Source organism: Wyeomyia smithii, chromosome 3 (genome assembly GCF_029784165.1).
Source record: "Wyeomyia smithii strain HCP4-BCI-WySm-NY-G18 chromosome 3, ASM2978416v1, whole genome shotgun sequence".
NCBI classification, from domain to species: Eukaryota; Metazoa; Arthropoda; class Insecta; order Diptera; family Culicidae; genus Wyeomyia; species Wyeomyia smithii.
In genome coordinates, this window is record NC_073696.1 from 254,136,091 (window position 1) to 254,157,989 (window position 21,899).

Genomic DNA, 21,899 nt, shown 5'->3' on the forward strand with positions numbered 1-21,899 from the left:
TTCATGTGTCTGCAGTTAGTGAAATGCGCATCTGAGGATATTACCAGCTACGGCGGCAACGTCAATCGAGCCTGTGAAGATTCTCAGTTCCAGAACCTAACACCGGATCATTTCAAGCGCCTCATTGTCGTCAGCGGATTTAAAGCCACAAATTATGCGGATGTCCTGGCAAGACTACTTTTCATGTTAGAGAATGTCCAGTCGTTAATTGATGAGTATCAACAGTTCAGTTCACGCCGTCAGGGACAGGAAGAGTGCACCGTAAGAAACCGAGACACCATGTTGGCAATGCGGTCAAATGCATTTTGTGAAGGACTGCTTTTTCAACAACCGCGTTGGGCACAAAGAAGGATACTGTTCCTGTTCGAAGAAGACGAATCAAACGATGTAGATATCCTGAAGGCTCCTGCTTCTAAAGATCCACCAGCTGAACATGAAGAAGTTCAAGAACTTCCTCCGCCACCATTAAAAGCTCCACCACAACTCATGGCTGAAGAACAACAACCCCTCGATACTGCTGAACAGCCACTAGACAATTAAAAAATGTTCCTGAGTAGTCAGACGATGAAGAGCCAGAAACCCCTTATCGACCTAGACGGGTTGGTTTGCTGCCTTCCAGATTCCAATGGTATTGGCTGTTTTAAGGAGGGAGATGTAACATTTGATTATTCTTTGTCCAACCACCGAACCGGAATGGAAATAGATGTTCTTTAGAAAAAAACGATTAAGTTCGTTTAAATCTTTGGACATATCAGTGATCAACACTAAATTTCATTTTTTATTGACACTCAACTTAAATTAACTGTAATTTAATTTACACTAAACGTACCGTAGAAAGATAACAATAACAAAGTCGTTAATTGAAAATCATCTTCCTTTTATCCTCCGCAAATCGCTCAAGCGCAATACAGTAATTTTTTCGCACTCAACCGCTGTTCAACCATTGTTGACTTCAGCCATGTTTTCACCAGACGTAATGTGCTGAACGAGTGCAATTTCAATTACTTTCTCAGTCGCAGGGAAGAAAGAACGGGTTTCAGCTAGCAGGTCTATAAGATCCAGCTCTTCCAAATTCTTACGATCTGCTCTCATGCTGCTGCAATGTTGATACCAAATTTCCACCTCTCCAACAAAACTGTCAACTTCGTAAAAAATTACGGAACTTTTGGTTTTGCGCTTGAACTCTTCGAACGACATGCGTATTACGTTAGCGGGATGCAACAAGGACAACGCGCAGCCAGGTGCAGTATCTTTACCGAACCGTGTTTCCAGTGCTCGGTTCCAATACTCTAAGCTAGTTGATGCAGGCGAATTTTCCCGGTACTTTTTGTCCTTGGTGGAGCAACTGAAAAACCTGTGCAATTCCATACAAGCATTTCAATCAATTTTTCATCTGGCTGATACTTTACACAGATGTTTCTATTGGCTAAAGATGTCGTTTTGTGCTATTAGAGTTATTGAAAAGAAAATTCTGCAGCAATGTCAAAAACTACGCCCCCCTGCCCCCCTCTGGCTACGCCTATGGTGAGTGCCCAGGACATCAAGATCGTCATTAAGGATGCAAATGTGCAGGTCGAGCAGGAAGACTTTTTCTGTCCCGTAATTGGTAGAGGTAGCTTCCACTTCACTACGAACGATAATGGCCTTAGGCTTATCAATTACGCTGCAGCCAGAAGCATGGCTATTTGTAGCACTTATTCTACACACCGGAATTCGTAAGCACACCTGGATGCACCCAAATCGACCATGTTCTGATCGGTGGTCGGCACTTTCCAGACTTAATAGACCTCAAGTCGTCAAAAGGACCAAAAGTTGACTCAGGTCACTATATCGTGGTATCCAAGATCCGCATCTGGTTGTCCAACGTTTTGAAATCAAGGTCAATGAGGAAGATACGCTTTTCAAAGTCGGGAGTGAATAGCTGTATCGTGCCATTAATCGGATCATGCCGAAAGTGTGGGCTGATGAACCAAGGCCTGGACTATAGTAACTATCGTGACATAACTGTTCTCAATAAGCAAAGCAAAGCCTTGGCACTACATTCCAATTCGTAACTCGACCTTCTGTTTTATTTATACACATACTTCGCCGCCAACTGTTTAGTGTACAGGACAATTGCGGGGCTAGCGCTACGATCCTACTTACACCAACAGTCTTTTCCTAGCCGGGACTCGAACTCAAGACGATTGGTCTGTTAGGCCAACGTCGTACCTCGAAACCGTCTGGGAGATTAACGGCGTACAAAATTCTCTCTGGCACGAAACCTTTGTTGGCGAATACCAATGAGGTGCTCGAGGGGGACGCCTCACCACGGATGTTTGCCTTGCGACAAATCCTCGATAAATTTCAAAAATTCAACAAGTCAGCCATCTGTTCATAGACCTCAGGGCAGCAGTTTTCCAACAAAACTGATTAGTCTGATTAGTGCCAACCTTGATGGTTCCACATCAAGCGTAGCCGGTGAGATATCGGGCGCTTCCGTGACGTTAGATGATTTGAAGCAGGGTGACGGGACGGGCTATCAAACTTATTGTTCAACACCCAGGCCTATGAAAAGACGCCATTTTATATGACCGAAAAATAACAAGCAAAATATTGGAACCACGGTGGGTTCGAAATGGAAATGGAGCCACAAAAAAGTCACATACAACTCAGTGCAAAGTAGTCCGGCAGATGTTGGTGCTGCGGTGGTGATAGAGAATCATTTGAAGTAGTCGACGAATTTATTACCGAATTAACGAATTTATTAAATTTTTTTTAGATCATTTTTTTACTGTTTTGACCATTGGAATTTTGTTTACAGGCATCAGTAGGTAGAATTTTGTTGTTAAACAGGCATCAGTAGATAGAAATTGGTGCTTATTACGGGAGTCACGTAAGTGAGAATAACGTCGCAAAGTGACATCTGCCGTGAAATCTGGATTAATATGAGTGTCATATGAGTGAAGTGAAAACAGAAAAAGCGACGTTTCGCGCGGAATTATTTCACGACCATTTTGAACGGTGAAATGATTTCACGTAGGGAAGTTAAAAATCGATTGATTTGTGATCTAGTGATAATATATTTGGGATTTATTTTCCAGTAACAAGGCTCCTTTTCTTGAAAAAATCGACTCTCTGGGACTTGCAAATTTTTGAGCTGCAGCCTTAAAATTAAAGACCTTAAAATTAAGTTCAGCGGTAGGGCTCAAAAGTTTCCTCTTGTCGAGAAATGTCCTCATACAAAATTTCAGCTAAATCGACTTTCCGGGACTTAAAAATTTTTGAGCTAGGAAACTCCTACATTTCACTTGTCCTATTCTCATTTTCACCTCACTGTCAATCTCACTTCACGGAGCTAATTTTTGTCACCTCATTTTAGGTGGAATCGGGAATAGCTCTAAAAAAGTGAGTGTGAGAGTTAAATTTTTTTTCATCGTGGAGTGACTCCCGTAATAAGCAGCATAAAAAAATACATTGGAAAGCAGCAAGTAGATGTTTTTTAATCATGACGTAGGGGCTGGAGTGAAAACAGACGGCAAATTGAGAGAATTACCAGATTTTGAAGCGGCGTACGATCTAGTCTGAACAAATCAATGAGTTTTATCCGTGGCGGTTTCCGAGAGAATCGGTCTCGTCTGTGACGTGTTGAATAAACAAGAGATTGGATTGTTTCCGACAGATTTAGGAGTTTTCGATTAATTTTGAACGTCAATTGAATATATTTACAGCCATCAGAGCAATTGTAATGGAATTTCGGAACTAGCTAAATAGCAACACAATATAACTATTTTTATGGCACAATGCCGAATGAGCAAAAATGTGCAAATAATCTATTTCACTACGTTGCAGTATCTTACCAGACATATTTAAAACTAAACTGCACTTAACCCAGATCAAGCACTAAACCAAATGGAGTAGCATTGCATTACACACAAAAACATGCTGTTAAGCTGAGGCACGTGTCTCCTCAACTCTGGTTTCTATTCGACTATCTGAGTATGATTCTTCGGGAGATTATTTTTCCGCATTCCGTCAGCATGTCGGCTTCCGAACTTATGATTTCACGTTACATCTGTTAGAGTACCAGTCACTTTCAAGTCCACAACCTTATTCTAATACTCGCAAAACCTTCTACCAGCACGCATACAGTTTCCCGTATGGGCTAAGAAATTATTTAAAACTATTTCCAACGGATCGCACCGATCCGTCCCGATGCCAGTCTGCCAGCATACCGCACCAAGCGTGCTATCCAGTGTATCACTCTTACCATTAGGTTCAATATCAGACGAACCAACTGGAAGACATTGTTCAGCCCTGACAGGATGCGACCGGCAGCTGGCACCGAAAACGGATTCTACAATTTCGACTCGCTTAGTACCGCTCCCTGGAAGGTGAGGTACTCGAACGACAGTAGATCACAGTACTGTTGCAGGGTTCCGTTCAGGGCTCGGACGCGAATCGGATCGACAGTGAATATTGTGGTTTCGTTTCTAAAATTGAAAAAGAGTTTGGGTTAAGAACAATTCGATATAAATAGCTTGGGTACTTACTCTTTTGCTTTTTTGATTGCCCCGAGGGCGACTAGAGAGTGCAGCGCCAGGTTGATGCTGTCCAGTGAAAGGCAGTACGGATGGACATTTTTCTCCTTCCGTAGCAGCAGTTGTTCGATGTGTTCTTGCACTCGAGCAAGGTAGTCTTTCTCTTTGAAGTGACTATCTGGACACTAGAAAACAAACCCAACATAACGATTCATACAAAAAAAAAAAACAACCTATTAAAGTACCTGATCCAGTAGCACCGTGGTAACCTGTAGATAGCAGCAAATAAATGGACCGATAGTGCTGAGATACACATTTTCAGCATCGGACTTATGCGCTAGAAGAACAGTATCTTCGGTTGTCCCCCGCTGGAGTAACTCGAAACGCTGCAGATGTTTCACTGCTTGCTCAAAATCACGTTGTTCCCGCCGAGCGTGGAACACAAACTCACCGGCAAATATGTTTCTCAATTCTGCCACAGCGGCTCTTAAATGCTCCAACCGAATTTCCTCCCCAGGCTGTCCGCTTTGGCTTATAGATCTAGCCGCCAATAGAACAAGTGCCGGTTGGGCCAGCCAATGTAGACAAGGGTTACTGTACAGCTGGAGAGTGAAGATTGGCACCGATAGCTTCATAACCAGATCCGTCAGGTTGTGACCTTTCAGTTTCCGCTTATCCACTTGGTTGAAATCGTGATGCGTGGTTGCAATCACTAGCACCTGATCGGAGGTCAACTGCAAAATGTTTCGATGCACCGATAGGGCCTCGGTAATGCTGGTTCTAATTACAAAATGATCGTCGTCTGGTCGGCCCGTCTTTTGAATGGTTGTAACGGCTCCAAGATCTTCGAATACGTCCAATATATTGCTAAGACCTTCTACCAGCTCCTGTAACGTTGTCGATTTACCGAGATATTTTTGGTAATTATAATAAATCGAGATTAGGTGAAACGCGGTTAACACAATTTTCTCCTGCTGAAGGTGAACCACATCGAATGCGAGATTTTGGATCATTCCCAGTTCGGCTTTTGTCAGCGTTTGGGCATGTATCGGATCCATCGCATGCTGTGCTCGGTTGAGGTCCTTTCCAAAGTATTCCTTCACTGAGATTGGCTCTCCGAATTCGAAATAGATAGACCCATAGTTTTCCTTCAGAATGCTCATCGCTTTCAGCAGTCCTTTAGTGGATTCCTTAGGCTTTGGTACTCCCAGTAATTCGTACACAAACAAATGCTCCTCCAGGGGTCTGTCGTACGAGACGCTAACCGGAACCACCAGCAGGTCCGGAATTTCACCCATGAACATGGGCTCCAGTGCCATCGAGAGTAGTCCAATTTTCGGAGTTAGCGCCTTGTTGCTCCGGCTGCGAGTGCCCTCGATAAAGAATTCCACCCCCCGATCGTAAGCTTTGACTAGCTGTCGCATGTACTCCTTGAAGATTGTCCAGTAGATTTGATCGTTGCCGAAGCTCCGGCGCATGTAGAACGCGCCCGTATTGCGCAGAATGCTTCCCATGAAGGCCATCGAGTGGAAGTCCATGCCGGCCGCGATGCCCGGGATTGCGATGTTATAGCAGAACGACACGTACGACATGAGGATGAAGTCTCCGTAGCTCCGGTGGCTGGGCAGGTACAGCACCGTTTGATTGCCGAATTTTGATTTTAGCTGTAATGGAACAAGAATTATATGAGGATTTATTCAACAAGTTTAACTGAGGAATTAACGAATTGAGGCTCTAATTGAAAATTTTTAGATTGGATACACTAGTTGACAAATGTTTGGACAAACAGTGTGTAACTATCATTCATCAACTCCTATGCGACATTTCACGTGGTGACAACCGAAGTGCAGGTCAGTTAGGATTGTATAAATACCCTGGATGGTAATTTTAAACGTAAGTATACTGGAAAAAGTACGCGATGGTTTCTATATGTGGAAACAGGTAAGGGGCCATCCACATACCACGTGGACAGATTTATAACGATTTTGACACCACCCCCCCTCCCCCCCAATATGTCCACGTGGTATGTGGATGGCCCCTAATGTACAACAGCGTTTGATGCAGAACGGATGCCTTTTCAAGCAGTATGGTTTAGAGGTTTAATGCTTTTATATAAGTACTCACCACAGTCTTCAAATAAACTTTATTTTAAGGTCTGTGTTCGAATCCAGAACTGTACAAAAAATCATCCTGGAACGTATTACTCGTCAAAGGAAAGTAACTAAAGATTGTAAGAAGCTTCGCAGCCACAGGCTTCCCACCCTCTCATCTTTACGTAGAAAGCAACAAAACTCCAATGGTTTGTTTTTGACGAAAATAGGTCCCTTTTATAATTAAATTGGCCAGAGGGATGTTCAGCTTAAATCCCCCCAGGGAGAAGGAAGACACACAAGCTCGGATGATAATATAAGCAAGTCATTTCCTCTCAATAGTGATTCCCTAGTAACAATATCAAAGTTTTATAGTGCATAACATAGCCAAAACAGCACTAAAAAACTTTGATAAAACCAGTTTTGATACTTGGGATTATTATTAATAATGAAAGTGCGAAATACAGCAGACACCCGGGCGATATCACAAAAGATCATCAGTATAAGATCAGATACAACCCGTACTAGTTGGCATGAATTAGACCCCAGTGTGAACCAAATCATAATCCCTGGCAACTTCTATCCCTACCTCCACGTGGTACTGACTGCGATACCAGTATCCAAGAGACGATCGGCGAACCGGTGGAAACTTGGTCGTATGCTGACAAGGAAGAGAGATCGGTTCTCCTTGAAAGATGGCTCGGTGTCTCGCCAGTTACACCAAGACGGTAGCCCCGTTGCTAGATTGGTCACATGCAGCTCTCTTAAGGCAGCATGCCGAAAAATTGCACACTGCGAAAACTCAAGAAGTAAATAAGAACCGAAACAATCAGGAACGACCTAGGCGACGAAATAAGAATGACGATTGGAAGCTCGGTACATGGAACTGTAGATCGCTGAACGTTTCGGGTCGATCGAATGTTGCTGATCAGCTAGAACTCCGATACTTCGACATCGCTACGCTCCAGGAGTTACGTCGGGAAGAAGAGAATATACGGAGGATTTTCGGCCGCAGAACACAGTTCTACCAGAGCAGCGGAACCACCAAACCAGCTCGCATTGTGTGATCAAGTGGCAGGCGGTCAGTGACAGGTTGTTGAAAAAAAAAAACTAGTTCTAAAACTACACCAACCTTATCATGTACTGCCCTCACGAGGAAAAACCCGATGTAGAGAAAGAACTGTTTTATGCGCAGCTGGAAAAATTTCACGACGGCTGCTAGCGTCGAGATCATCATCGGTGAATTGAACACTCAGATCGGAAGAAATGTAACTGTTGATCTGCCCGCATAGCTCGACTAAAAAACTCTTTCCTCGTAGATCCTACCCTGGAATCAGAGCACCACTACATGAGTGATATCCCTCAAAGTCTGTCGCGCCGCGGCTGGGACGGAGGGGTCACTCCTACGGGGTCGCTCACAGACACACTGACCGAGACGACCAAGGTATTCGGCACCACAGGGTGTTCCAAAAGGGAAATGCGGCCTAATGAACAGATTCATTACGATTCGGGGTGTTCGTGGCACTCCCGAATCGGAAATAATAGTTCCCATGAAAGGCACCGGAAAAATATTAGGAGGGCTTTTTCGTCTAAAACAGCTTAAATAGTAAGCGCCATCCATTAGAAGGAGACAAGAGGAATTACTCCTTGGTTTTACGACGTGCAAGCCGCCGTTTTGTGGACTACTAAGCCAAGCCGTGCGAGGAATCTACCAAGTGCTCCGGAAAACGGACGTCAACCACTTTTTGGGACCATAGGTACCCAGCCAATAAAGCGGCTGTGAAGCCACGGGCGTTAGGGTGACGCAACGGAACCTGAACCTTTACTTCACGGCCCAGCAGCTGCTACACCAAGTAGCCACTCAGTCGTTGTCGGACATCGCCATCGTACCGGATCTCTACCGCATGCCTCCCGGAAACTGTAACTGGGTTGCGGATAGGTCCAGTATGGCCTTACACACTTAACTGCGTAATGTTTTCTCGGTAAAGTAAAATACCGAACTACTTGAAAACATTTTAGTTTAACGTTGTTTAGTAAGAAAATTACTGAGAAATCGGAAACCGTAAGTGTTTACCGGAAAACCGTAAGTGTTCACCGGAATACCGTAAATCCGTAAAACCGAAAAGTTTCGAGTTCAGTGAACTAAATTACCGAATCTCGGAACCCTTACATCATTTAACCGAGATTTCGTCGAACAAAAAGACTCTAACCGAGATTCCGAAAAACTGAACTGTCAAAATAACGAGTGTTTCACTTACAGTTTTTTTTCGTGTTTCAGTGTAGAAAGAAAAGGAGCAGGTTCTGCGGCTGATTATTATTATAGAGAAATCCTAAGAGAAGAAATTTGCAAAGTTCAGATTAACTAAAATATTGAGTGAGTATACACTATTTTTCTCAGATCTCCTTTTTTTGCTGCAAAGAATATTTGAAGAAAACGATTAATTCTTCCTTTAATCAATTTTGTAGGTTACCAATTCGCTCGCAGGATGGAAGTTGCAGAGTGATAGATGTTACTTTATTGCCTGGAAGCAATACAACACTCCAGTTTTCACCAAAGCTGTGTTCAGTTGAATTAGTAATTAATAAATCAATTTGTATTTTTAATCGTTTTAATCATATTCTGGAGCGGGGGCCTAGTGTGGTTGGTAACGTTTCGCCAACCACGCTCGACGCCTGGGTTCGAATCCCACCGCCGACATAGGTGTCGATGGTTGTGAGGTGGCGTGATCCACTCACAACCAACCCAACTGGTCTAGATTCAATCCTAGCCGACACCGGGAGATTTTCTGAGGCGAAAAATCTCTGGGATCACGCCTTCCATCGCATGAGGAAGTAAAGCCGTTGGCGCCGGTCCGTTAATAAACGGGTCGTGAGTTAGGGTCCTGGGTGTGGAGTCGCCTCCCTGGGCGTCAGTGATTGGCCACAACAGTGGCGGAACTAGACCGACGGAAAATAAGCGAGGATAAAAAAAAATCATATTCTACGAACAAAAATCGCAAAATACGTACCTCAGTAAATTTTACCAAAGTTCTCGTAATACCTTGACAGCTGAACATTACCGAGAATTTCGGTAAAGTTGACAGGCTTTTGATTATTGCTTTTACAGAATCTCGGTGTTTTGATGTATTAGGGGCCATCCACATCCACATCCACATACTCCGTGGACAACTGTCGATATAAATTCTAAAAAAAAATGTATGGACCGTGGACATTAGCCAACCCCCCCCCCCCCACCATAACTGTCCACGTGGTATGTGGATGGCCCCTTACCGAGATTCTTACCGAAATCTCAGCTGTTGAAATCTCGGTAATTGATTTTACCGTACTCGGTGATAAAATCTAAATGTGTATAGACGACGAGCAAGTTCCCGGTTCAGGAGGTTGTTTAAACCTTAGGAGAAGGGTACGTGGTTGCCAAGGTGAACGGAGTGTTCCACTGCAGATGCTATGCTCCACCACGTTTGTCTACCGAAAGGTTCACTCAGATGCTCGAGCTGTGATCCATGGAGCTAACGGGCCTAACGCCGTTGGTGGTGGCGGGTGACTTCAACGCTTGGCCTGCTGAGTGGGGAATTCGCTTTATGAACCAGAGGGGTCAGATTTTTGGCAAAGCTCAACCTAGATCTGGCCATCGTTAGGGACAAATGTACATACAGCAGAAATGGTCGACCTGACGTTCTCCAGCCTAGGACTGTTCAAGAACTAGGAGGGTAGACGATGGCTACACTAATAGCGACCATCAGCCGGTTTGCCATAGTGTAGACAACAACGAGATACGACAAGCGACGGGTAGAGCCAATACTCCGACCGTATACGGGTGGAAGACATCGCATTTCGATGTCGAGGTATTGGAAGAGGCAATGAGACAAGATCCTGAGGAGGCAGCTGGCTCCGCCCGACTGCAAACCAATTAGTTGCCATGCTATCGCGGACGTGCGACGCCCGCGTCATGCCTAGGACTCGCAAACTTTGGAATGGGAAGCCACCGGTTTACTGGAGGACCGACGCGACAGACGGCCTTGCGACCTGCGCGAGTGCCAATATGAACCCGTGAGGTAACACGGTCGTAACAGGATCGTAACGGTCAAGACCAGAGGCGCGCTGGCGCCTGCAGAGCGATCACCAGCGCAGCGATGCTGGAGCGTATCATCGGGGAACTCTTTCCGCGCCACGAGCCCAGTCCTTGACCTCTGGCAGTCGAGTCTCACGTCCGACGTTCAAATATCTCACACACAGACCGAAGCTGGTCGGTCAACCTGTCGCACATCCAATCCGTGAGCGATGACAGCCGTGTCGAGATCAAGGGGGAGGTAAGTGTAACATATGTGTAACCTTCATCTCCAACCTTTGATGTGTTATTACTTTGTACTACCTTAACATACAGATACTTTGGAAATACATCATAAGATTCACTCACGAATAGCTTACATGGTGTCAGAAGAACCACGTCTCTAATATTTAATAGAAATCTACCGAATAAACCGATCGTGACCAGTCGAAACTTAATTCAAGTGAAAGAATGATGGCCTTTTGGCCGGTGCAAGGAGAATTTTCGGTGAAAATACTACTGATTCCGTAAAATATAAATCGATTTTACAAGTAATCCGATAAAATGGCGTCGTCAGCAGGATTGAAGCCGCCAAAGCCGATTGTGTTGGGAGACAACATGGCAGCGCAATGGAAAAGCTGGATTCGGCAATATTCGTGGTTTGCAACGGCAACGCAGCTGTCGGATAAACCGGCAGAAGTGCAGGCAGCTACTTTCATGAGGGCCATAGGAGAAGATTGTGTGCGAATTTACGATACGTTCGGGTTGCGCCCCGAAGAGGAGACAAATATTGAAATTATCAGAAGAAAGTTCGAAGAGTATTTCACTCCAAGGTCGTGTATTACGTTTGCACGGTATAACTTCAACCAAATTGTTCAGCAGGAAGATGAACAGTTCGACAGTTTTGGTACTCGGGTAGAAGAGCAAGCAAAAAAATGCTCATTCAGTGTTCTCCACGATTCTCTCGTGAAAGACCGAATCATTATTGGAATCAAATATAAAAATTTAGTACCGCAGTTATTGAATGATGAGCTGACATTGCAGAAAACTAACGAGTTGAGTCGCAGTTTTGAGTTGACGTCAATGCAAACCAAAGCATTATCTGGTGAAATAAAAGTAGACATCGTGAAAACGGTGAAGAAAAAAACAGCCATTGACCGATCCGAAGAAAAAAATGATATTTTTCAATGCAATAAATGCGGGAGAAGGCATACTAAGCGATCGTGTCCGGCTTTTGGCAAAGTATGCCATAAGTGTCATTTGACCAATCATTTTGCTTCAGTTTGTAGGTCAAAGAGTGTACATACGGTGGGTGCAACAAAAAAAAGTGATTCTGACCAAGATAACGCGGAAGAACCTTTCATCGGTTCAGTGGAGAGTTCAAACAAAGAAAAGGACTGGTTTGAAATCATCGAAGTAAACAACAAAAAGTTTTCTGTCAAATTAGACTCAGGCGCGCACTGTAACGTAGTTCCTTTGTGGCTAGTTAACCAGCTAGCGATTAACCTACGACCTTCCAAAACTAAATGGCTGATTTCGTTCTCAAACCATAAACTGAAAGTGCTCGGTGAAATTAACCCAGTGTGCAAAATCAAGCACAAATCAAGCAGCGTAACGTTCAAAGTGGTTCAGTAGTGCCACTGCTTGGAAGAGAAACTTGTATTGCTCAACGGCTGATAGCGCGAGTGGATACTGTTCAAATATCGGACAATATATTATATGATGGACTTGGCTGTGTGCAGGATTATGTGTACGACATAGACTTGATCCCGAATCCTCAGTGGGAAACAAGACCAGCGCGCCACGTTTCACACAGCATCAGAACAGCAGTAAAAAAGGAGTTGGATTCTATAGAGCGGCTTGGAGTTATAGAGAAGATTCACGTACCGACACCGGTAGTTAGCGCAATGGTGTTGGTCAAACGAAAAAAAAAGTTGCGCATCTGCATCGATCCATCACAGGTAAATCAAAATTTGTTAAGACGACATCATCCGCTCACAACAATTGAAGAAATAGCAGCCCGTTTAAAAAACTCAAGGTTTTTCACGATTCTCGATTGCAAGAAGGGGTTTTGGCAAATAAGGGTCACAGAAAGAACGTCAAAATGTTTGACTTTTGGCACTCCTTGGGGAAGATACGCTTGCAAGCGGTTGCCTTTCGGACTTGCCTCAGCCCCAGAGGTATTTCAAAAAGTTATGTGTGATACACTAGAAGGCATTGAAAGCGTGGAATTTTCAATCGATGATATTCTAATTCATGGTGAAAGCTTAGAAAAATTGTCCAAAATTACGGAACTCGTGGTCAAACGATTGCATACAGCAGGGTTGAAACTGAACAAGGAGAAATGTTTGTTCAACCAAACTAGTGTGAAATTTCTGGGCCATCTAGTAACGGCCGGTGGTCTAGAAGCAGATCCTGAAAAACTTACAGCTATTATTTAACTCAAAACACCTACGAATAAGGCTCAACTGTAAAGGGCATTGGGCATGATAACATATCTAAGTAAATTCGTTCCAAATTTATCAACAATCACCGTTCCTTTAAGAAGGCTTCTCGCCAAGGATGCAGAATGGAAATGGGGTTATGAGCAAGAAGAGTCCTTTCAGAAGATCAATCCCTTATGCAATCACCTCCAGTACTTAAGTACTACGACGTGAATGACCCAGTAACACTTTCAGTGGATGCAAGTTCACATGCTCATCAGATTAGAAGTGTCTCAGTATAACCCCAAAGTTATTTACGTTAAGGGAACAAACATTCCGATACCTGACATATTGAGCCGTGATGTCGATAACATTCCAAACGATAATAAAGAAGAGCACTTAGAAGTACACGTTGTATTGCAGATGACCAAAACCGCTAGCAAGGAGCTAAGGCAGCACTCCGAAGCAGATTTAGAGATACGATCCTTGAAGGCAACTGTGATACAAGGCTTGCCGGAAACGAGAGATGAATTGCTACCGGAATTGAGGAAGTATTGGTGCTTTCGTGACGAGATGGCGGTCTACGATGGGCTGGTATTCAAAACGAATCAAGTGCTCATCCCACAATCTTTGAGAAAGGACATGCTAGCAAAAGTGCACAGTGGACACTCAGGGATCCAGAGCTGTATTCGTAGAGCGAAACAAATCTTATTTTGGATAGGAATGGCAAAAGACATCCAAGAAATGGTAGAAGCTTGTGCAATTTGTCAACGGCATCAGCGAAACAATACTAAGCATACTATTCTTCTAAAGGACATCCCTGGGCTACCATTTGAGAGAGTCGTGTCAGACCTTTTTCATTTTAGAGGAAAGGAGTACTTACTACTGGTTGACAGCCATTTGGGTTATTTCGACATAAAACAGCTACCCGAAACCACATCAAGGTACGTTATCGAGCAGCTGAAAGAGTGGTTCTCGGTACATGGTGTTCCTCAAGTTTTAGAGACTGATAATGGCCCTCAGTACGCTTGCAAGGAATTTCGTGAATTTTGTCGGAAATGGGAATTCAACCACCAAACATCGAGTCCTCATTTTCCTAGAGCAAATGGATTAGCAGAGCGATACGTCCAAGTGGCCAAAGCAATGTTGAAAAAATGTAACGAGGATCAATCTGACGTACGTTTGGCTCTACTCCATATGCGCAACACACCTCGTAGTAGCTGCATACCATCTCCCAACGAAAGATTAATGGGACGGTTGGTACGATCGAATATGCCCATGACGTTGGAAGCTTTGAAACCTAGGGTAGCGATAAATGTTCAACAACTCCTAGAGCGAGAACGTGAAACTCAAAAGAACTACGCTGATAGAGGAGCAAAGGAGCCGCCTCAGTTTATCGAACAGGAGCAAATACTCATACAAGATCGTGATTCTCAAAAATGGACGTCAGGAACCGTTACGAAGCAGCTGTGCGAAGACCGTTCATACCTAGTGTCGGACACCATCAGGTTGTGAGAAATCTCTGTTTTGTGACGATACAAGCATTTCCGCAAAAGGAAAAAGCCTTCGTGTTATATGCAGTCGGCTTCAAAAAAGTTTAGATATATTTTCTTCATACTCACAAAAATGGAAGATTCCCCCTAATGCTTCTAAAACACAGTTAATTATTTTTCCTCATAAGCCAAGAGTTTCATTTCTCAAACCCACCCATGACCACGTTATTAAGATGAACGGTGTAGTCTTAAATTGGTCTGATCAAGTTAAATACTTAGGGCTAATTTATGATAAGAATCTTACTTTCAAGGAGCACATTGAAAATATCCAGTCAAAGTGCAATAAGTATATCAAATGTTTATATCCTCTAATCAACAGGAATTCTAGACTTTGTCTCAAGAATAAACTGTTGATTTACAAACAAATTTTTAGGCCAGCAATGTTATATGCAGTTCCCATCTGGACAAGTTGTTGTGCAACCAGGAAGAAGACACTTCAAAGGATTCAGAATAAACTTTTGAAAATGATTTTGAAGCGTCCTCCCTGGTTTAGCACGAGCGAGCTCCATAGGCTCAGTAATGTAGAAACATTAGAAAATATGTCAAGCCAAATTATCAACAAATTCCGACAAAAATCGTTGCAATCCTCAATTGCAACGATTAGCTCACTTTATAGTCAGTAAGATAGTTTTAAGTTTATTTTAAGTTTATTTTAAGTTTATTTTAAGTTTCGTTTTATTCCTGTTTTTATTTCTTGACAAGTAGGTTTAATAATTTTCCTACAATTACATTATCTCAACTGCGAAAGCTAATAACATTCAATAATACTAAAAAGCGTACAAATATATATAATAGTGTTGAAATGTCACCATTTGTGGCAGAACACACAATACTAGTTCTGAATAGATATTTTAGTACATAAATAAATCATTACAAACTCCCCCCACCCCACCCCTATAAAAAAAAACCTAGTGTCGGACGGTCATAGAATAGTTCGAAGAAATGCTCATCATTTGCGCAAGCTACATGGAAAACAACAGATGGCAACCGGAACGAAGCGGCACCAACTGAGGAAACTAGCATCAACCCACTGGAAACAGCGGCAACGATAACCGACAACGTCGGTGGTACGGTAACCCGTTTTGGACGCACAGTAAAGGCAAAGAAATTCAGTGTTTTTGAATATTATTAAAAAACGGAATATGTAACATATGTGTAACCTTCATCTACAACCTTTGATTTGTTATTACTTTGTACTACCTTAACATACAGATACTTTGGAAATACATCATTAGATTCACTCACGAATAGCTTACAGTAAGGGTTGCGAATGAGGAACTCATTGTGATCGCAAACTTTCTAAAGGTGAACAAGGCACCGGTAACGGATGAAATCCCTAACTGGGCAATCAGGCTGGCGATAAAACGGCCCCTGAGCTGTTTCGGACAGTCATGCAGAGGTGCCTGGATGACTGCCTTTTCCCGGAGAGGTGGAAGCGGCAGAGATTGTTCTTACAGCATAAAGGGCTATTCCCACTGCTTCCGATCCGGGACCGGGCCGGGACCGGCCCGTGGCTGATCCGTGTGTCATCCGGGCTCGTTTGAGATTGATTGCATGCGTTCTTACGAACGCATTCATACCGACGCGACGTGCCCAGACCGGAGCAGCGCTGAGTTGCCGTCGTGTTGCCGCCGTGCGAGAAAAAAACTATCGTTGCCGACGATACTTTGTGTTGCCTGGAGAGTGCACGGAAGGCATTCGGGTAGATGCGTGTATGTAGTAGTAACATATTTTCGGTTTTGCTTTGCATTTGCATTCATGCATATTGCCGTCACAGTCAAACGTTGAATTATAGTTCGGGAAAAGTGTTGTGTTAAAAAAGTGTTGTGTTTTCTCAGCCAGAGCGCAGCGCAGGCACGGTTCGTACACGGCGCAGTGTGAATGCATTAAAGTCCCGGACGGGACACGGACACGGCCCGGTCCCGGATCGGAAGCAGTGGGAATAGCCCTTAAGGCAGGAAAACCGCCAGAAGACCCATATGCCTATCTGCCTTCTGCACACTGCGGGCAAGGTGCTTGAGAGGACTGTCCTCAACAGACTGGTGAGTTACACGGAAGGTGTGAACGGTCTGGCAAGTAACCAGTTCGGTTTCCAGAAGGTCAGGTCCACGCTGGATGCTATCCTATCCGTCACCAAGATGGCGGAGGTCCAGTGCAGAAGAAGGGGAATACGCTATTTCGCAATCGTCACGTGGGACTCCGTAGCGCTTGCGCTCAGGAGCATCCATATACCGTAGAGTGCCATTGAGTTGTATGAAAAAAAAAAAAATTGAGCTTCGAATATCGTTTAGTATCGAGTCCAACCTCAAAAGTTTCGTCTTATCGAAAAAAGTCCCCATGCAAAATTTCAGCTCGATCGGACATCGGGAACACGTGTCTCAAGGCGGTCAAAGTTTCACGAACAATATCGATGAATAAAAAGCACAGGTAGTAGTTCATGAAATTGTCGATATCGAGAAAGTTTTTTTTTTGATGCCAAATGTTTTAGAAATGCATGAAATGTCGAGATTTGGTGTTAACTAGAACAAAAATTTTTACAAAAAAATAAATTTTCTGGGACTTAGAAAACTTTAAGACTAGGAGACTTGAAACTTTGACCGCTTTGAGGCACGTGTTTCCGATGTTCGATCGAGCTGAAATTTGGAATGTGGACTCTATGCGAGAAGGCGCAACTTTTGAACCCTACCGCTAAACGATATTCGAAAAGTCTTTTTTTTATTGGCACTCTAATATAGGGGAAAATGGTATAAAACGAGCCATTGGGGTAAAACGATTCACTTCGTTTTACAGATTAATACAATATTTTTTGCTCTATAAAACGCGAAATTCAATACACAATGCTATTTTCAACTTTTTTACTTTTGATTTACAGTTAAAAACCTTTTAAATCAATTTAAATAAATGAAAAACTTTTTTGCGCCTATCTGATGTAATTTATGCTTCAATTTCAACAAGGTTTTCCGCATAGAAAAATACAGTTTAATCGTAAAGGATTAGTTGTCTTGGTGTACCCAAAAGTTACGAAGCCAATCGTAACATAAAACATTAGTAGAAAATAAGTTTCATTAAAAAAATAATCATTTTTATTAAAGAATCGATTAAGGGGTAAAATGCGCCGCCATATTAGCAAGAATCATCATGACTCACGTTGAAAAAAGGTTAATTCACTGATTTTATTTCGATCGTCAAAAGCAACCTAGCATGCTAATAAAAAACCAAGAAGGCATGATGTTAGCTCAAACATTATTAAATTATTATTACCACGCATGAAACAATCTCTCTTCGCCATATTTCAAATTAACAAATGATAACAAATAAAATTTCAATTTAAAATCAATTGAGCGCATTACACGGTTAGACCCTTATCTGAAGCAACGCCAGAAAACATCTGTCACAATTATGATTTTTTCGACGGTTTTCTAACAGAAAATACATTCCCAGGTAAGACAACTGAGAAGTATCAAACCAGTGTTTACGCTTGCACAAGAGGAACAGTTAGCCAGTGAACTAATACGTTTCAGTCAGATGGGATATGGCCTGACTTCTAAAGATGTCCGCAGTTTGGCGTATAAAAAGGCAAACGAGAACGGTATTCCCCATCCGTTTAATCTTTCCACTAAACTTTCTGGAAAGGATTGGTTCAAGCAGTTTGTGCATCGAAACCCTCCTTTGACATTGCGGCAGCCAGAAGACACATCGATGGCACGTATGAAAGGATTCAACCGTGAGAGCGTCAAGATTTTTTTTAAGCTGCTCGAAGAAGCTTTTGCAACCCATAATTACCCACCCAGCAGAGTAGCGAACATGGATGAAACAGCAGTTAGCACCGTAAGTATTTATTGATATCTAACCGGAAGCATTTCTAGGCGCTACCCGTTGAACTTTTTACTGATTGAAAAATTGGCAAATTTCGGTCGTAAGTTATTAATAGCCGTAAACGATTTTTGTCTGGTGAATTTATTCAATTTTCATAAGGTAAATCTACCAAAGAAGTAAACTTAAACTCTTGTTAATAGCAGTTTGACATTTGTGACAGAGCAAAGCTCCGTTTTAAAGTTTCTTAATATTTTTTAAATTTAAACACCCCAGCATGGAATCTAAGCACATTGTTAATTATACTATTATTTTCGTAGGTACCTACAAAAACAAATAAAGTTATTGCGAAGAAGGGAGAAAGGCGCGTTGCTGGAGTTACTTCGGCTGAGCGGGGAATCACCACAACAGTCAAATTTTCAATGTCAGCGAGCGGCAATTATCTGCCACCGACATTTATATTTCCCCGTATAAGGATGCAAGAGTCGTGGAAATGCGGTGCTCTGCAAGATTCAAAGTTCTTGTGCTCTGCAAGCGGTTGGAGCAACATGGAAACATGTAACACGTGGATGGATCATTTCATAGAACATTTCAAACCTACCGAAAAAGATCCGATGCTACTAATATTGGATGGGCATACAAGCCACTCCAGAAATTTCAGTATGCTTTCTAATACAGTGAATGCTTTTATGAAGAATAATCCCGGACAGGTTGTAACATTAAACAATATATGCGCGTTGGTCAAAGAGGCATTTGTTCGTACGGCTACAATGGAAACTGCTGAAAATGGATTTAAAGCCACCGGAATTATTCCATTCAATCCCAACATTTTTACCAGCAAAGACTTTGCACCATCTGACGCGCTCGAAGCGCTTGCTCACGACGTCAACGAGAAGAATACACCGATCATTTCTACTAGGGCCGAAACAATTTCTTCGAATCAAAGTTCAAACGAAGCTTCACTACTACCGGAAGATGCACCTACGGCAGTTGAGACAGTTGACGGAAACCAAATTTGTGTGGTGGAAGGTACATATTCGGATTCGTACACAGTCCCTGCAGAAGAGTTCCAATTGTGCAATACTCAAGTAGTGGATGAGTCAACATAAGTGGATTGCAAGGTAAGCAGCAGATTTATACTAAAAACAAATTCGAAAAAGGATATTAGGATGTCTAATTCGTAATACCATCCAATTAAATATTTTTATTGATATTTTTTTTCTTGGTAAACTTTGTTTTTGCTTCCATGACATAATAATGTTGAGCAATTCTAAACAACATAGAACAACGATTTTATTCGAAATTTATTTATTTTACAGGAAAAACAAAAAAAAAGTATCAATTGAATATTTTTATAAGGTCCTTTTTCAAAGCCTATTATTCTAAAATAACTACAATATGTTACCTACACAATGATGATTTTTTCAACATGAACAGATAAAGACTAAAAAATTTCAAAATGTTTTTGTTTTTGAGCCTAAAAAAGATTAGAGTTCACAAAAATGTAAACAGTATTTTTTACCCTCCAGAAAAAAACCCCAAAAAAATTCATGAAAAAAATAAAAAAAAATGAAATATACAAAATATATGCCAAACAATGATGATGGTTCAAACTTAGAGAAACAAAAGCTAAAAGTTTAAAATCGTCCAAAAAAATTTTATAATTATAAATTTTTATAATAATGCCTCTTTACTATTACTTACTTTAATAGGGATCGACCTCATCGAGACCAGTACGGATGCGGATACGGAACATTGTATTGACTTGTATTACATTGTAGGAGAAAATGGACTAATATCAACGCAATCGTACTCAGAAATGAACGCTGAGCATACACCACTTACCAAAGTAATGACGCTGAACTGTACTCCATCGTTGACCAGTCACGTTTCCAACTTGCAGATGTCGTTTTCCGAACTCGCATCGTTGAGTAACACGCAATTGATACCCAGCCGCGTTTCAAACTGGGAGACATTTCAAACCGACCGACTCACCGAAGTTATGACGTTGACCAACGCTCCACTGACGTCCAGCAGCATTTCGAATAGGCTCATTGAGATGAAGTCAACAACCAAACAAAAGCGATGGGATTAAGAGTGCAATATCAGAGCTGTTACAATGACCAAAGGTTTTCGACCTTCGACACAAGGAGTCCAAGAAAAGTCTGAGAATAAGAGGCCGCTTAAGCAATCCAGAAAGAAGGGAGAATCGGTTGATCTGACATCCGCTGCGTATAGGAAAAGTTTGTTAAAATCAACTGCTCAAAGGGATCTGAAGCTACTCAAAAAAGCTTCAGCTGGTCGTAAAAGTGTACGGAAAAATAAGCCCATAAGCCCAAGGACATCTCATTCGAAGACGTCCTTTGTTACTATTGTGGAGTTGTTTTTAGTGCATCTGAAGAAGGAAACGGTTGGCTCAAATGTATTCTATGTCAAGCATGGTTCCATGAAGAATGTAGCACGACTAACAAGCTTTATTTGGAATGCGGTAACTGCAACTGAAATTCCTAATTACATTTAATGTAAACTCCATGTTCTTCAAAAAAACATAATCAGGCTATATTTCTAAACACATGTTTTTAAAAGGTATCATTCCACGATCAAAAATGTTGAAAATGTGAAGATGACTTAACAAAAAAATGAGGAGAAACTAAACATAATTTCTGTTAAAAAATAAAAATATGTAGTTCATCTATTTTTCAAATACATTGATGACATTTTGTTAAACTATTTACCCTCACAAGACATGTTTTTTTTAATAATTTTAATATTAAAAAACTTTAGCTTGTGAAGCTTTAACATAAGGAACGCATTGAAAATAATTTTGATTTCTCTCAGTAGTTTTCACTTGTTTAGTCATTGACAAACTTACCAAAATATTGATTGTTTAGTAGTAGTTTGATAAAGTTTAGATAAGAGATTAGATAGATGAAGTAATCGCCAAAATCTGTCAGTCAATGTGATAAATCCCAACATATTCGGCGGTTTAATGGAGTCATTCATTTCTAAACTTTACCTCAACAATGCAAATCAAGTATCATGAAAAGATTTTATAGAAACATGTGCTTGAACTAACAACTGCAATGACATTAAAATTTTTAACATGAGGCACGTTAGCAACTTTAAAATTCCTGAAAAGAGATACAGAAATTCGTTAAGCACATGTTAATAGCAAAATTCAAGTTATGTTGTGATGAGTACACCGCGCTGGCACATAATTTATATTGTCGTGGTGCATTTTGCACTTTATTGCGGTGCATTTTACCCCTTTGTTGCGGCTCATTTTGCACCCCTGCTGACGCATTTTGCCCCGTTGCTTTTCTTTTTGATAAAAAAATCCTTTTTTCGAAAAACTATACTATCTATCAACTTTTTGGGTCACATCTTTGTTCAGAATAAAGCTAAAATCTGGTAGCGTTCGCTAAAAAAAATCAAACGCAAATTTTATTAAA

The 21,899-nt window shown here is 41.9% G+C and overlaps 2 protein-coding genes across 3 annotated transcripts in view; one reads left to right on the forward strand and one right to left on the reverse strand.

Moving 5' to 3' along the window:
* Window positions 1-3,767: 3,767 nt before the first annotated feature.
* LOC129730304 (dihydroxyacetone phosphate acyltransferase) overlaps window positions 3,768-21,899 on the reverse strand; it is a 48,427-nt gene continuing 30,295 nt past the window's right edge. For both annotated transcript variants that reach the window (XM_055689521.1, XM_055689522.1), the window contains exons 4-6: window positions 4,766-6,184; window positions 4,533-4,705; window positions 3,768-4,472 (exon numbers count right to left, since the gene is read on the reverse strand). In XM_055689521.1, the coding sequence (XP_055545496.1) occupies window positions 4,337-4,472; window positions 4,533-4,705; window positions 4,766-6,184 (1,728 nt within the window). In that variant the 3' untranslated portion in view covers window positions 3,768-4,336. The remainder of the gene's footprint in view (window positions 4,473-4,532; window positions 4,706-4,765; window positions 6,185-21,899) is intronic.
* LOC129730305 (uncharacterized) lies at window positions 18,139-21,209 on the forward strand. The gene is made up of 3 exons (XM_055689523.1): window positions 18,139-18,462; window positions 18,768-19,568; window positions 20,160-21,209. Exons 1-2 carry the CDS (start codon window positions 18,160-18,162, stop codon window positions 19,554-19,556), a joined length of 1,092 nt encoding a protein of 363 aa, XP_055545498.1. The 5' UTR covers window positions 18,139-18,159; the 3' UTR covers window positions 19,557-19,568; window positions 20,160-21,209.

Coding starts and splice junctions, on each gene's coding strand:
- LOC129730305 (XM_055689523.1), top strand. CDS start 18,160: ATGGGATATGGCCTGACTTCTAAAGATGTCCGCAGTTTGGCGTATAAA. Junction 18,463..18,767: donor ATGAAACAGCAGTTAGCACC/GTAAGTATTTAT, acceptor TTATTTTCGTAG/GTACCTACAAAAACAAATAA.